At 40.1% G+C, this 16,685-nt stretch overlaps 1 protein-coding gene across 10 annotated transcripts in view; it reads left to right on the top strand.

The window, feature by feature from the left end:
• The first annotated feature begins 5,118 nt into the window (after positions 1 to 5,118).
• The window catches only part of LOC124860724 (serine/threonine-protein phosphatase 2A 55 kDa regulatory subunit B gamma isoform), a 32,426-nt gene continuing 20,859 nt past the window's right edge, over positions 5,119 to 16,685 (top strand). For 2 of the 10 annotated variants that reach the window (XM_047354256.1, XM_047354248.1), the window contains exons 1-3: positions 5,120 to 5,291; positions 5,640 to 5,969; positions 14,819 to 14,975. In XM_047354256.1, coding sequence (XP_047210212.1) covers positions 14,894 to 14,975 — 82 coding nt within the window. In that variant the 5' untranslated portion in view covers positions 5,120 to 5,291; positions 5,640 to 5,969; positions 14,819 to 14,893. Of the gene's footprint in view, positions 5,292 to 5,639; positions 5,970 to 14,818; positions 14,976 to 16,685 lie in introns of all 10 variants that reach the window. The other 8 variants (XM_047354258.1, XM_047354253.1, XM_047354251.1 and 5 more) reach the window with 8 other exon arrangements.

The raw sequence follows: 16,685 nt of genomic DNA, 5'->3' as shown, positions 1-16,685 counted from the left end.
AACTAGGACTAATTTCTCTTACTAACATGAGAAAACGGCTTTTTACCCACTCAGCAGTTTCTTAATGACACACCAGAGTTAAAAGGTCAGTAAAAATATAATACTTGAATGCTAAGACAAATACCTTCATAATGACATAAAGTTAAGGTTTTGCTAGTGTGCTAACGTAAAGCATGCATGAATGACAAACCGAAAGGAGTCCCAGCTAATAAGCTATATTGCAACAGGGGTTCCCATTGGTAAATTTTCTTTTCAATAACATCTCTATAAGGATTCTTAAAACCCATCTGTGTAATGAAGTAAGGATTTTGAAAAAGCATTTGGAAAAAAAAAAACTTTTAAAACATGCAAAAGAGTTACTAATTCTCATAATGGGGATTTGAGTCGGTGTCATTAAACTAAACAGCAAGAATTGAGTCAATCAGCTCAAATGTAAACTGGAGTCTGAGAAAATTTCTACCTGAGGATTACAATTGAGATTAATAGAATAAGACTGAGCAGGAGTTTGATTGGCTGGGGATTCAGTATGACTTGTTGAAGATCCCCACCGCATAGTGGATGCTGCTGTGGATTGCAAAGCTAAGACAAGCGGCGATAAAAATACTGAATATCTTCCAAACTTCAATTCTATTTACATTCCTTTTTGAATTTTTCCATTTCATTTGGTTCCGTGTGTTTACCACTCATAAATACCATATTAAGCTAGTACAGTGGCAGTGCATGCATGCAGGTTTGGATTAGGTGCTAATCTCTGTTCGCTGACTGAAATTAATATTGATTTGAACTGATTGATGATTTTTCTTTTGTTTAACAATGATCACTGCAGATTATTGATGATGTAATCTGGTCTTTATAGTTTGCCCTGGTGCTCTTCACTAACTACTTTTCTTGTATTTGTGACTACCTTATCCAGAATTTCATGCAGTGCTCTAATGTACCCTGTAGATGTTTTGCTGCAATTTTGCAGAATAGAATTAAATGCCAAATATGGGTGAATTTAATAAAAAAAAAAAAATCAGATAAAAAGGAAAAAAATACAGACAAATGGACACAATAATTGGATTGACCTCACCAGAGCCATGTGCACTTGGTTTACCATTCAGAAACAAGTGAACAGAAAGATACAATTTTTTGTTGTAAATAAACATCAAATTTACAATGGAAGATATCAAATTATGTTGTACAAGTTAAAAAAACTACATCTAATACAGTTAGGAATATATTTTACAAAAAAGTCTGGCTTTCAATCTAAAATGAGAATAGTAGTGCATTTTAATTTACATAAGATGTATTGCTTTATAACAGTTGTTGTCCATGATGCCTTGTTTGTTTTAGAACTGAAATGCTAATGTTCATATCCTAATTAATTATGCTTTTCAAAACAACTTAAACAAAATCATACTATCTCTTTGCCTCAGCCTCTTTGCAGCTATCTGAATCTTAATGTCAACTCAAGATCAGCTTGAGATTTTCTAATAAAAGACATAACATTGTCCCTCAGTATTTCAAATACACAGTTTAACAAGAATGTCTTAAAAAATATAGAGATCCTTATATACCTCTACATAGCAACAAATGAGCTTTAATTTTTGTGAGGACCCTGCAGCTAGTGGATCGGCGCTGTAAAGTTGGATGTGGGGCTGTAGCATGTGGGACGTCGCTCATGATTGGTAAGCAGTCACTGGGGGAGATTAAGGCTGACAGTCTTGGAGTAGGTCTGATAAACAGCACTGCCTGTTCCCTAGGAAAGAGGGTTAAAGCCTAGCGGCAGACAGCCAGCAGCAATGATGGCACCAACTGTCACTGGCAGCCCACACTTTCTGCTGCCACACCAGTGTGTGTGTTTCCTTCAGTAAGTGGTTAATAATGATCCCATGAAAGAGAGCTGGGCAGTATGGAGAAAATAGGTCTTGGTATGGATCAAAAGTGATTTCCTAGATTAATGAATGATTTATCACAGACATACATTTAAAACCTGAGTTTTGGCCTTAGGTCTGTTGCTGCTTACAAATAGATAAAGTATAATAAATATGAGGTGGAAAGTGTAAATAACTTGGCAGAAGCTGAAGCTATTTGCAATGGTGCAAGCAAAAAAAAAAAGAAAGAAAAGAAAGCATTGTTATTTCTTATTAATCAGTGGGTAATTTAGTATTAACATTTTTAGAAGATTAGAAGAAAGTATATCTCTTAATTTATTATAATTTCATTTTTGCTCTTTACTTTAGAATATCGTAATGTTAGATATTGAGATCAAGCTACTTTTAAACTGGTCTCTTCAGAGTCGGCTCAAGACAAAGCAAACTCAGCATAGGGCCCCCTGACCAGCATAGGGCCCCCTGACCAGCATAGGGCCCCCTGACCAGCATAGGGCCCCCTGACCAGCATAGGGCCCTCCGACCAGCATAGGGCCCCCTGACCAGCATAGGGCCCTCCGACCAGCATAGGGCCCCCTGACCAGCATAGGGCCCACAAGAGTGCTTGACTTCTCACACAGACAACAGATGTCAGAACTTTAAATTTATAATTTATCAATATGGATTTGGCTTTTAGAAGGGTTAAGTCTTTGTAGACTTTAAAAGAACTGCCTACTCTATTTGTTATTTGTTATATATACAGAGATTGTCAGCCATATTAACAGTTAATTAAATTTTGCTGATTTAATTATTTCAGCATCTTGTGTCTGTGGTAAAATTCAAACAAATATCAACTGCAGTTTTCCTTATCAGCCATAACCCTTCCTCTACGTAAGACGACTGAGTCTACATTGAAATCTTGTACTCCAGACATGATTGCCAGACCACACGAGTATGTCAGAGAAACATCCTCACTACCGCAATTCATTTACAGCTACCCATGTATGTAAATGAGTAAATAATATGACGGTTACTGACTGAATAATTCAAGTGGTTGTATTTTCTTTTTCTGAAACCAACAGAGACAACTGTAATTAATGTCTTGCTGAAAACCCCACTGCTGTTTTATCTTCATATTCTTAAAGAATGTACCGATATACAGGGGTTGGACAATGAAACTGAAACACCTGTCATTTTAGTGTGGGAGGTTTCATGGCTAAATTGGACCAGCCTGGTAGCCAGTCTTCATTGATTGCACATTGCACCAGTAAGAGCAGAGTGTGAAGGTTCAATTAGCAGGGTAAGAGGTCACAATTGCCTAAACAAATTCCTTGTATGTCCAAAAACGTACTTGGCAATAAAGCTTTTCTGATTCTGATTCTGATTCTGAAGAGCACAGTTTTGCTCAAAACATTGAAATGCACACAACATTATGGGTGACATACCAGAGTTCAAAAGAGGACAAATTGTTGGTGCACGTCTTGCTGGCGCATCTGTGACCAAGACAGCAAGTCTTTGTGATGTATCAAGAGCCACGGTATCCAGGGTAATGTCAGCATACCACCAAGAAGGACGAACCACATCCAACAGGATTAACTGTGGACGCAAGAGGAAGCTGTCTGAAAGGGATGTTCTGGATTGTATCCAAAAAACATAAAACCACGGCTGCCCAAATCACGGCAGAATTAAATGTGCACCTCAACTCTCCTGTTTCCACCAGAACTGTCCGTAGGGAGCTCCACAGGGTCAATATACACGGCCGGGCTGCTATGGCCAAACTTTGGTCACTCATGCCAATGCCAAACGTTGGTTTCAATGGTGCAAGGAGCGCAAATCTTGGGCTGTGGACAATGTGAAACATGTATTGTTCTCTGATGAGTCCACCTTTACTGTTTTCCCTACATCCGGGAGAGTTACGGTGTGGAGAAGCCCCAAAGAAGAGTACCACCCAGACTGTTGCATGCCCGCAAAAGGAGGCTCTACACCATACTAATAAATTAATGTGGTCTAAAACCAGGTGTTTCAGTTTCATTGTCCTACCCCTGTATTTCTCCATTTATCCTGCCATCTTTTATATGAAGTCTCTTCTTTTAGAAATTCAGCAGAGAGAATGATGAAATGATGCTCTTTCTACTTCTGGATTATGGTTCTCAGACATTTAGAAATACCTCTCTAGCTAATACATCAGTACGTTTTGCAACTAAAAGTTGCATGACTTAAGAGAGCTCTTTGGGTTTTTTTTACCCATCAAGAGATGGTTATGGGGTGATACCTTGGTAATGTGAAACCTTTTCATAGGTCATGAATTAGGACCAGACCAGATTATGTTAATTTGCAGTGATGGGGAGAAAGGATTGCCCTCTCGATACTATTTGAGTGGCTCACTCGGGTTATTACAGACATATGGTGTGAATTTGGTGTCAATAGGCCCATCATAAATATATCTACTGGGAAAGGCTTAGGTGTGTTCAATGTTTATTTCCAATGCTTTATTACTGGTGCTGTGGTGTTGGAGGTTGATGGGCTTAACTCATCAAATTCTACTTAGGGCCCCTATAAAAGCTTGGGCTGTGGGTCTCTCGTGTACATGGATGAACCCAGAGCTTGTTAAAACATCATATGTTGTTTATTTGATCTTAACAAACACTGAACAAGGAGTTTTATGGAGGAAATGTGTTTCTCTGTGCTCAACGTTCTGATGGTTAACCTTTTTCCTTCCTGTAATGCACTCTGTCACAAAAAATACAACCTGTTTTGTTATTTATTGGGCTTTATGATCATGTAGTAGTTATCAATCTGTTTCCAACACCATTGTGGTTCCAACTCTCAGAAGCTGTTTGAAGACAATAAATGTAGGTAGAATGCAAATGCGGTTGTCTCATGATTTGTACTTGTCCTTGTTGGCTTTAGTAGAGTTCTATTTGTAAAATCTAAATCAGTTATCATCTAGATGAGACTACAATCAAATTTCTGTGCTCTGGTTCGTTTTCAGCACCAAGTGAAACAGTCTGATGCCCCTTTCTGTCTGTTCCCTCATTGATCACAACTTTATAAGATCCTCTGTCACCACCTCCGACCTCCCACTTCTAAATCCTCTCTGCTTCTTCATCATAGTTAATCACCTACAGTCAGTGGTTGGGCAGATCCTCATTTCTGTGATGATTGGTTCCTCCTGATGGAAGGTGGAGCCTCCAGCAATGCATCATCCAAACGTACCAGCGCAGCAGGACGCATCCTCTCCGCCTCTCCCTCCACCCTCTCTCTTTACCTCTCAGTCTTCTTCTCACACATACGCCAGAGCTCAGACTGCAGCAGAGCGCAGAGCCAGCAAGGATTTTCCCTTTTATTTTTGGAAAGGCAGAGACATTTACCTGCTGCGGCAGTCTTGCAGGGAGGATTGACTGAGGAGGAGAACCTGACAAGCTGCTGAGTGCGTAGGTAATAGTGTCTTTATTTCATTGTATCTGTGTGTCTCCATGTGAGTGGGTTCACTGCAGAAGCAGCAGCACTGCAGATACTTTGACCAAGTGCTCTGCTCTGCTCATCCCTCCGTCCCATCCCCCTCTCTCCTCCTCTTCCTCTTCCTCATCCTCTCTTCTGTTTTTGAAAAATCCAGCAGCAAGCACTGACTTTACCCATTTCTGTCAGGACTGTGATGTGTGAATGGGTTTGTCGGAGAATATTTGAAACAGCCACACCTGGACTCAGCCACTGCAGGGTGGACATGTGTTGATTTTCCTCACTGCCTGAGTGTTGCTGATGTTTTCAAATAACCTCCTTCTGCAGGTTCACACCTGGCTGTCAGAAGCAGTTGTGAGGACTTTTTAAAGCTTCCCAATCTCTTTCAAGGGACCTTCCAGCTACCCATCATCTCTTCAGGTTAAGATGCTCCGCTGTGCGCCCCTGTGCTGAGGAGGCGTCGGCGGGCAGCAGTATGGACGCTGTGCTGGCTGACATCCCCACCATCCCCTTCACCACCACCAAACTGCTACCACCACCACGCTGCCCAACCAAACCGGGCGCTCCCCCCATCCCCTCTGATGGGCGAAGACACTGACGCCACCCTGACGCTCAACCACCACGGCTTCCTCCCCGACCACAACTATGTGACTGAAGGTAAGAGGAAGACAGAAGAGGTTGGGTGTGTTTACTCTGTTTCACTGTCGGACACAACAAGATTAGGGTGGACTCCTAATCTTCGTTAAGCTGTGTTCAGACAGAGCTGAAAACATAAACAGTGTTAGCCATGTTTTCTTCTCCCCCTTCACTCATCCACTGTTTTATTAGTAAGGTTCAGGGTTCCTACACACTCTAGAAAAGTCTGGAATTTGATTAAAGTGCCTTCCTTCCTTTTCTTTCTTTCTTTCTTTCTTTCGTTTGTTTTTGGTGGTTCCATATTTTAGTCCTGACAGCTGTCGAAGTATCTATATGGTCTCACAGTGAGCATTTGTATTTAAACTTTAAAATGTGTCTGAAATGGACTGAGAACTGTGGAAATGTGACAAATACAGGATCTGGACCAGAGAGTTGTGTAGGAACCCTGCATGCTTTGTTTGTTCTTTCATGCCTGCTGACCTACTGTGTGCAACACAGCTTTTAGTTACATCACAGAAAACAATTGATCTGGACTAAATCTAAGTGTGTTTGACTCATAATGTGTCTGAGAGAGACAGCGAGAGCGAAGGAGAGGGGAAGAGAGAGGAGGGAATCTTAATTTCCCAGAAAAACATGCCAGAAACTTTGACTACATTTTTGAATATTCATTAAGCTCCATGTCACCTCTTACAGTCTGTTGCTGCCCCGCTCGAATTTAAAACAGGTGCATGTGTCAAAACTGAATCCATATCAGATCTGTGTCGAGGGACTATTAAAAAATTCAGAGGCATTTACCACCCATTGAAGTTCCTTACAACCCTCTTTCTTGCCATCACACTGGATCCCCTGTATGTCCTTCCTCGCTGGTCTGCTTCTTACTACTCATTGTTCACTGCCCATCTCAGACCAGATTATTACTTAAGGGTCATGGCAGTGTTAGAGGCTCATTTGTCCTCTTCTTGTCACTGTAGAAAGTGATTTAGGTAAAAGTATACACATCCCTTAAAACGTTTTACATGTTGTCACATTACAACCACAAACGTCAGTGTATTTCATTGGGATTTTATCAACTAAAAAAGAGGTGCATAAATGTAAAATAGAAGAAAAATGACAAATCAAAATCAGAAAGGTGTGCAGTGCATTTGCATTCAGCCTCTTGTACTGAATTTCCCCTAAACAAAATCTGGTTTAACTAATTGCATTTAGATGTTAGCTAATTACTATATGAAGTGCACCTATGTGTAATTTAATTTCAGTATAAATACAACTGTTCTGTGAAGACCTCAGTGCTTTATTAGAGAACATTAGTGAAGAACTCTGCATCATGAAGACCAAGGATCCCAGCAGACAGGTTAGAGATAGAGTTGTGGAGATATTTAAAGAAGAATTTGGTTATAAAACAATATTTCAAGCTTTGAATATCTCTTGAAGTTGTTCAGTCCCTTATCTGAAAATGCAGAGAATGACTCACCTCTAAACCTATCAAGACATGGCAATCAAGCTAAACTGACTGGCCAGGCAGGGAGTGCATTAATCAGGGAAGCAGCCCAACTCTGGAGGAAGGAGAATCGGTTGATAGTTGTGCAGTCGACAAATCTGGCCTTTATGGAGGAGTGGCTCTGAAGAAACCAATGTTGAATGACAGTAATATGAAGTCCAGTTTAAAGGACACAGCAAGGAAAAATACTGCACCCCACCCTCAACACATCATTTCTATATTGTTTTTGCAATATGTTTTTCAGCAGGGACAGGGAAACAGGTCAGATTGATTATGTATGGAAGAGAATGCAGAGCAATCCTGGAAGAAAACTGGTTAGAGTCAAAAGGCTTGAAAATGGGGCGTGGGCCAACAATGAACCTGAACATACAGCCAGAGCTAAAATACAATGGTGTAGATCAAACTATATTCATGTGCTAGAATGGCCCAGTCCAGGCCTAAATCAGATTAAATCTGTGGGAAAACTTGAAAACTGCTGTTTCATGCGCTTCATCTAATAGATCAATGAGCTTGGACTGTTTTGCAAAGGAGAATGAGTATATATTTAAGTTTTTCTAGATGTGCCAAGGTTGTAACTGTGATTGCAGTGAAATGTGGCTCTACACAGTATTGACTCGAGACACTAATCATATATGCACATTACTTTTTAGCTTTTTATATATAATAGCCACTCACATTTTTCCTTCCACAATTAGTCGCTATTTTGTATTGGTCTATCACATAAAATCAAAATAAAATATGTGAAAGTTTTTTGGTTGTAACATGAAAATATTTACAACAAATTCAAGAGGTGTGCATATCTTGATCAGGCCCAAGATCTGTCCACTCATATTTACCACATGTAGTTAAGATACTGAAGGTCTGCCTGTTGATTGTTGTGAAGGGTTGTGTGTGCTCTCTGAATTAAGGAGGTATCTTTGTTTGTCTGCGAGTGTGAATGAGCTTCTTGTTTCCAATGTCTGCACATTTGTGGTATTTCTGTAGTAAAAGTGAGTCCTATTACCCACAACCCATTTATGATCGCTATAGAAACAGTCAGCGGTGATAAACATGCTGCTTTTCATGCTTGACCAATGTGACTGACAGGCCATCTCCACCCACCAATAATGGCAGTATTAATTATTCCACACATCTCAGGCACAGTCACAGACATTATTCAGGGTGAATTGCTGATGAGCTCGCTCCAAGGTAGACACACCGCCAGGGGTTGTTGTGGCAGATAATGTACTATGTGGCACAAATTGTACGCTAAAAATAAATCACATTCATAGTCCTCTTATAAGACAAATTATTTCCAATTAAAGAGAAAAAAGGCTGCCAATTTCTTACATAATGATCCATCCCCCTTCACCTTTCATCCAGGTTCACCTCTGTCCTCCTCCTTATTTCCACCCCCTCTGCCCCATCACTCCCCCAGTGCAACCAGCAGCATTGTCCGGCACTGAAGTGGTGTGTCTGCCAAATAATTACCCAACAGTACTCTCTCTGAAGGCTGCTGGAACACACAACGTCCTTCCGGATGTGAGTGAGAAAAACGGGGTGGTAAATTCAGAAAGTAAGATGGGATTTTATGCTTGGGGGTAGCTGGTCAATATAAGTCCTGGCTTCCATAGAATTATCCATTCATGTATTATTTGAGCAGAAAATGTGCACCTTTTTGTTTGCTCAGGTTTGTTTATATGGATGTTTGTGCGTCTGCAATTGTGTCTTTATGCGTACACACACGTATTCCAACCGCCCCTTTATCTCCTACTGGGACGGATGTTTAGCATCCCTCTTCTTCACTCTGCCTATGCTCTTCCCTTCCAGCCATCTCTTAATTTACTCCCCTCGCATGTTTTTCTGCTTCCAAAATAAATCTCTCAGTTGCATCCTCCCCCTCCAGTTGGAGAAGCATTGTGTCCCAAAAACGAAGGAGGAAATAACAAAAGATCCACATTTAGATGCTTATTTTTAAAGGCTTCTGATTGCTAAAAGTTAAAATAATGATGAAATTAGTTGAAAAAGACACACATTCTGATAACAGTTCTTTTAAATACATACGTATCTAGCATTAATACTCTTGAGTAAAGAAGCTAATTATTTTATTTAAAGAGGGATTGATGATTGACAGATTTGTATGTGGCATGAGAATTTTTCAGTGCAAACAGATTACATTTGATAAAAATCAAATGCACATTAGCATTTAAAATAACTGCGCAGCTTTTTTTACAGTTAGCCCACAACAGCTTTTGAGAGTGAATTCAAACCACAACAGCTTCCTTTTGTTGGTCTTTGTCTGTGCTGTTTGAAACAGAGATGCACCGATCACAAAACTTGGGCCAATTTCCAGCCAGTTGTGATTTCTCTTCAATAATTACAATATGAAATATTTATTTTCTAATCATCGTGAACGGTTTGCAGTTAGTGGGGCCAAAGGCAAAACAGGATTTTACTATTTTATTATTATTTTACTATTATTATAAAGTTGACATTTTAAACTGGTTTTACCACCTTATATCAGCAATTAACACAGGGGCACAGCTAGCATTACCTAAAATACAGTGTTGTGTCTATGTGTATTCCTCAGAGAGAAACTCCTTACTTTAGGGGTACCAACATTTCCAAATCCAGCATCGATCTTCAAGACATGGTTTGAACACATTTTGCTGTAATATGTTCAGCCTCCTTCCTGCTAACCTGGCTGAATCCAACATGTCCTGACTTGTTGTAGAACATTGTTTCCTTTTACAAAGCTTCTTAAACCTGCTGCTCTGACTTTATTTTAAACACCTCACTGATACTGAAAATATCCAATTTTGAGTCATAATCCTTCATTGCTAGCATCTAAATTGAACAGAATAATTCTTACCTGATAATGCTTAGGTATGGTGGATTCACTGAACGTTTGGATTAATGAGAAGTTGGTTAGTGGTCACAGCTGATTAAGAATGAGATTAATTTACTGGTCTCCAGCCAATTCCTCTTTGCATCCCTTGCTTTAAGAAATACGAAATAGTACATATGTCTTTATTGGGGCTGAGAACAGCTGGAGGTTATTGCTTAGAACTTTCAGTGATGATACTTTCATTTGAATGTACATTTTCTGGACAAGAAGGTGCCTTTCATTAGTTTTTTCTCATAAGGGCTTCTGTTCTTAAATTCATACATAACTCATCCTTGCTGATATGACCGCTGATGGCACTGGTGCCAGGGTGTTGGATGGTTATTACCTGCAAGGTTTGGAATAACTTTGACAAAAGTCCAAAATTAAGATGCAAGGACAGCAGCAACACAGAATCTTTGCAACAAAGAAGGAAGAAAAATCGGTCTGGTGACGACAAGGTGGTCAAGGGTTACTAATAGGACGCACATAGGACGCAAAAGTTGTCTTATTTTGTGTCAAATAACAGATGAACCAGGGTTGCTTAGATTACTGAAAAAGCTGATGTGGTTTAGCAAAAGTGTGATTGTACATTTAGCTCAAAATATGAGACGGGGTTGAGGAAAATGAGATCTTGATATGTATTTTTGGGAAAACTGAAAATCCCCATGTTAGCTGTCTTTTTACAAATAAACTGTGTTTTAAAGCATTTGTACCTTGTATAGAAGATTTCAGTCTAGGTCTGTCCAGTTTATTTATTGTGGTCGTCAGTGGTTGTCTAATGGTTGTCCTGATGCCTAAAAAGCATTGAACATTTTTCTTTTTTGTGTGTTTTCAGAATTAAGGTTTCATGAATCTAAAGCAGTATTTTAAATAGTCCCTATACAGTTTGGAATGATCCACTTCAGGTGTGACCAGTCAAGGTATTTTAGATTCTAATCTAGAGATGTTGAGATGTGGACCAAGTTGCTTAAAAACTTTTAAATAACCCTTTAGTTTATCAGGAAGCTCTGAAGCAGATAGTAATTTTAACATCAGAAGCTAACAGTTAGCTTGTCACAGCGTTCTCACAGTGCCTCATTTAAATCTTGTCTGTGACAATCTCTTTTTTTCTGCCACAAAATACTGCCACGTAAGCGCTTTAAATGTTCTGGGGGCTTCATCCATGTAGGTTATGTACTGTGTCTACACAACAGGACAACTGAAGAACTACTTCCTTTTGTATGTCAAAATAAAAGTCTCAGACATAGAAACAACATCAAGCTTAAAGCATACACCTTAAAATCTCTCCGGCCTGAATAACTTGTGGCAAGGGAGAAGTTACACCCCTAGTGAGAATCTGTCATTCTTAGTCAGATTCTGAGCCTTTGAAAGTGCTTGCAACCACTTCTTAATGCAGGCTCTATACTTCTTTGGTTTGGTCATTGTACATTGTTTGCAGAGGGATTGACTTTCAACAGGGGAAAAAAATCTATGTTTTGAGCAATGTTCTGCTGGGAAACGCTAGGTCCTGCCATTGGTGTAGCACGTACCAAAGGATGGTTGCTAAACAAGTGTATCCCTGCAGGGGGATTTTATTCCTGGATGTCTATATTTAGAAGAACAGCTTGCCCCTCTACATGAAATGAAAAAGTGGTTTAAGAACCAGAGGATCCACTCAGGAACACTATTTGATAGGAGCAGGTGTGAACCAGCACTTTAGGGGAATCCCATGTCTGAGGGTTAACCTTACACAGTCGATTCTAACTAGGTTCTGTGCCAGGAGAAGTGATTAAAATATTCCCCCTACAGAACCGGATGCCCTAAAATTACATCAGTTTTTTGTGCCAGTCTTAATGTATGACTTAAAATGTAAAGATGAAACAGTACCAGGGCTGTATGGTGGCGCAGTTGGTAGCACTGTTGCCTTCCAGCAAGAAGGTCCTGGGTTCAATTCCCAATTCTTTCTGCATGGAGTTTACATGTTCTCCTTGTACATGCGTGGGTTCTCACTGGGTACTCTGGCTTCCTAGCACAGTCCAAAGACATGCCTGTTAGGTTAATTGATCACTCTAAACTGAATTGCCCTTAGGTGTATGAATGAATGAGTGTGTGCATGGTTGTTTGTGTGTTGCCCTGCGATGGACTGGCAACCTGTCCAGGGTGTACCCTGCCTCCTGCCCATAGACTGCTGGAGATAGGCACCAGCTCCCCCGTGACCCATTATGGAATAAGTGGTAGAAAATGACTGACTGAAACAGTACCAATCTACTTGTTTGTTCTGTTTTTAGGGACAAATAAATTTGGATTTATTCAGTGTTTGTCAACGTATTTCAAATACATAGAGCTTAGAATAACAGGATCTGAAATCTGTTTCTGTGGAGAATATAACCATGTTCACAAAAAAACCTAAGCAGGGGACCTTCTGTCTGTCTCTGTGTGATGTTTGAATGGACCAGGGCGCCAGCGAGGCAGGAAGCCAAGCAAGGTAATGACAGGCCCATAAATGTTTAGTTGCTGTAAGGATATGCGAGGACAAGCCGGTATGGTGGCTCGAGGATGGGATGTAGCGATGACAGACTGTCTATTGGACCAGATATATTAAAAACAGTTTTTATAGTAGGGTTTCTTAAAATGTTGGAGTCAATATCCTGCCTACGGTAGACTGTTTTTTGGCGTCTTCAATCCAGTATAAATCCAGATTAGTTTGTCCTGGAGGCTGCAGGTAAAGGATAGTAGGACCAAGATCATCCTAAAACAACTCCAATCTTAAATACATAATAGTTGAACTTTTAAACTATTGTCTTGTCACTTTTGTATTTAAGTTTTATTCACAGAGATGCTAAAGGTTATTTATGCAGGGAATGGAAGTAGGAGGCAGTGAACCAACAAAGATCTTTCTGTGTGCAACTCATACTTATAAAGCAACATGTAAAGCATTTGTGGTCTAATAAACTCTCTGTTATAACTGTAAAGTGACTTTAAAAGCTAAATATTGCACTATTCTGTCTTGAAAAAACACACCAAGACACAGCAGTGTGTCTTTTGATGTTTGTTTCTCATTATTAACACGCATTGGACCAGGAATCCTAAAGTGTGCTCAGACAGAACAGCTGCCTGGACTTCAGTAGTAGTTAGTAAAGTACATCAGGCCACATGACTCTGGTGTGGGTTGTGATAAATAACAAGATACAGTACTGTGCAAATATTTTAGGCAGTAAACAAAGAATGCTTTCACAAATGGAAGCGGTAATCATTTATTTTCATCAAGCAACAAAATGCAGTGAATGAACAAAAGAGAAATCTAAATCAAATCAACATTTGGTGTGACCACCCTTTACTTTCAAAACAGCATCAATTCTTCTAGATACACTTCCACACAGTTTTTCAGCTGGTAGGTTGTTCCAAACATCTTGGAGAACTAACCACAGATCTTCTGTGGATGTAGGCTTTCTCACATCCTTCTGTCTCTTCATGTAATCCCAGACACACTCCATGATGTTGAGATCAGGGCTCTGTGGGGGTCATACCATCACTTCCAGTATGTCTTGGGCTTCTTTACGCTGAAGATAGTTCTTAATGTCTTTGGCTGTATGTTTGGGTTCACTCACTTAGCATTTTGTAAATTGATAAAAATAAACAATCATCATTTATATTTCTGAAAGCATTCTTTGTTTACAGTATTTTATTCACGCCTGTTTAAAACATTTGTACAGTACCGTATATTTCACAGTGTTTCACCAACTTGGAATGGGAAAAGTCTGGTACACATCTTGCATCTCTGCATAGTGCTCAATATTGACCATATTGAGTCCCATTCCACATTTTCTTTGATGCAACAAAACCAGCTTAGTTTATGAAAACTCACGGCTATGTGGCAAATGGTGACTCGAGTCATGATGACCAGAGACATTTAAAAAACGGGTGTTTTGTTTGTGACTGTATGACTGAACTGCTTTGTGAAAGAAGCTTGTGTCTTAACAGGTTAGGGCAACAAAAGGGGAGACCAGCATTAGCTGTGTGGACACATTTCCATGGTCGATTGTTGTACAGTAAACATGACATTTTGTATCATCCTAAACATAAATGTGGAAAAAATGACCAAGTGTCTCTTGAAATCTTTTTGTTACTTCTGATAACACGTTTACTGTAGAAAATCAAAATAAAATCTGATTATTAGTCACGGAGGAAATTGGTTTGCTCTCCTTCTCCAAACACAATTAAGACCTGCTAAATCTCATTAATAATACCAAACAAGACAAAGAAGGGCTCTCTGTAGCATCTATTTCTGTTCATCTCCATGTCTTTGTAACCTTCCTGCCGAACCCCGCCTGTATTTCATGTTGCATAGGCATAATGTCATCATGAAAACACTCCCTGTAGATTTTCTTTTTTAGCGAGTACTCATGCCCGAATGTGGTGATGTAGTAACTCAGTCCCTACCCTTAACCCTGCCCGGCCCTTCTCCCTTCCTCACCCTCTGCCTCCCTCTCTTCCCTCCCCTGCCGTCCACCGTTACTCCTCTTACAGGGCTGCTCCTGGCTATAGCCTGAAGAGCTCCGCCCATCCTGTCCACCCCTCTCCACCCTGGAGTCCTCCCCCAGGATGTTGAGCCCTATCCAGGTGCTGTGCTCCGACATCACTACCCTTTCTCTGGAGCCTGAGCCGTTTGCCTCTTACACTGAAGGTGTGTTCTCTATCCTCTTCTATCCCAAAGGTCCTATCTGTGTCACACATTTGCGCCACATGACCCCAGAATGGCATATGATAGATTCTGTGTATGTGTGTACATTTGTGTGTGAGAATGCACCATTAAGAGCGTGTGTAGGAGATAGGTGGATTCTCATGCAAGTCGGATTGTTATAAATATCTCAAACATCCCTTTGTCTCCATCTGTCTGCCTCATCCTTTATAGGTGTGTTTATTCTTGTAACTGCAGCTTTATTTTTGTCTCAGTCGGGCTGCTTCTGTGTGAATTACGTCTATGCTTTTTTTATATCTTTAAATAGTTTAACCTCAGATGACATGCTGCCTTCTTCAAAGCATAGATGTCTTACCTTGACTTCTTTTTCATATCAGCTAAAAATAAAAACAGATTTGTTTATGTATGTACATGCTAATGAGGAGGAGCTTAAAACACAGAGACACATTTAAAGTAAATTTAGAAATCCACTCAGATAAGATGGTATCATATGCAATATTTCCACATTTTCAGCTTAAGAACTGATATATAGATGGACTATGACACGATCAAATGATCTGTTAAATAACTACTTTGGCTTTTCTGCACCTGCAGTTTTTTTGCAAGTAAATGACCCACTTTACAACTTAAAATTCTTGTGTTTAAAAGATATTTTTGCAGCTAAGTCAAAGCAGGATCACAAGTGTATGCCACACATACTGAGGCTGAAGCAGGCCTGGTTTTATGATTCTAATTGTTTGAGTCTATAACCATTAGTCTCACACCAGCCCTGCTCCATTGTGCTGATGCATGTTTGGAGAAATAGCAGAATCCCTGCTGTGCTGGTGTTTAAATCTCTCCTCTGCACACATGTGCACCTCTAACACAAACACAAGCTCAATCCTTTTTTTTGATAACTGCCAAACTGCAGGACAGGGATCAATTTAACATCTCCCTCCGGTGCTTCTTTCTCCCCCTCCTCTCCCTCCATCCTGTTTATTTCTCTGCTGGGTAATTGTGCGCATGCACATAAAATGTGGAGTCCTTGAGCTATGGCATGCACCAACATCGTTTCCAACACATATGCACGTACCTCTCCTGCTGAGCTGTGGCTTGTCATCGCTTTTAAGAAGTGTGTGTTTTTGGCTCAGCTTTAATGGTCCGTGTTTACCCAGAGCTGAGATTTCTATAATTGGAATATCTGTCCCCCCTCCCTACCTTAGAAAGCTCAGAAGAAAGGATTTTCCCTCTTTGGCATTTCACCACCACCAGCATCTCTCACAGACTTCTTGTACTCTTCTACTCTCCCAGTATAAAACCAAAGAGGGAAAGGAAACAAAAGACGTCTACCTTCTTGTTGCCTAAATTCTATTTGTTTCCTGTTTTAAAAAAAACAATTGATCTGTAGGTAATAAGTGATCACTTTTAAATTGTGGCTTTAAAGATTGTTCTGTACATATCTAATTTCACGTTTTTTCATGTACCTCAATAAAAATGTTACAATGTGGCTTGCATTTGTATTCACCCCTCTTTACTCTGATACCCTTAAATAAAATCCAATGCAACTGACTAGCTCCATTCATCTTTCCATGTGACCAGCTTCCCTTTCCCTGGCAAAAAAGAACCCCCACTGCATAATGCTGCCACCACTATGTTTTATCATGGAGGAGGTTTGGCTGCTTTTCTGCCACATGTGTGACACAGTGTTTGGCCTGT

The sequence above is a fragment of the Girardinichthys multiradiatus genome, chromosome 23, assembly GCF_021462225.1.
Source record: "Girardinichthys multiradiatus isolate DD_20200921_A chromosome 23, DD_fGirMul_XY1, whole genome shotgun sequence".
Lineage (NCBI taxonomy): Eukaryota > Metazoa > Chordata > Actinopteri > Cyprinodontiformes > Goodeidae > Girardinichthys > Girardinichthys multiradiatus.
Note: the sequence above shows the minus strand (reverse complement) of the source record. Positions and strands in the feature narration are given on the sequence as shown.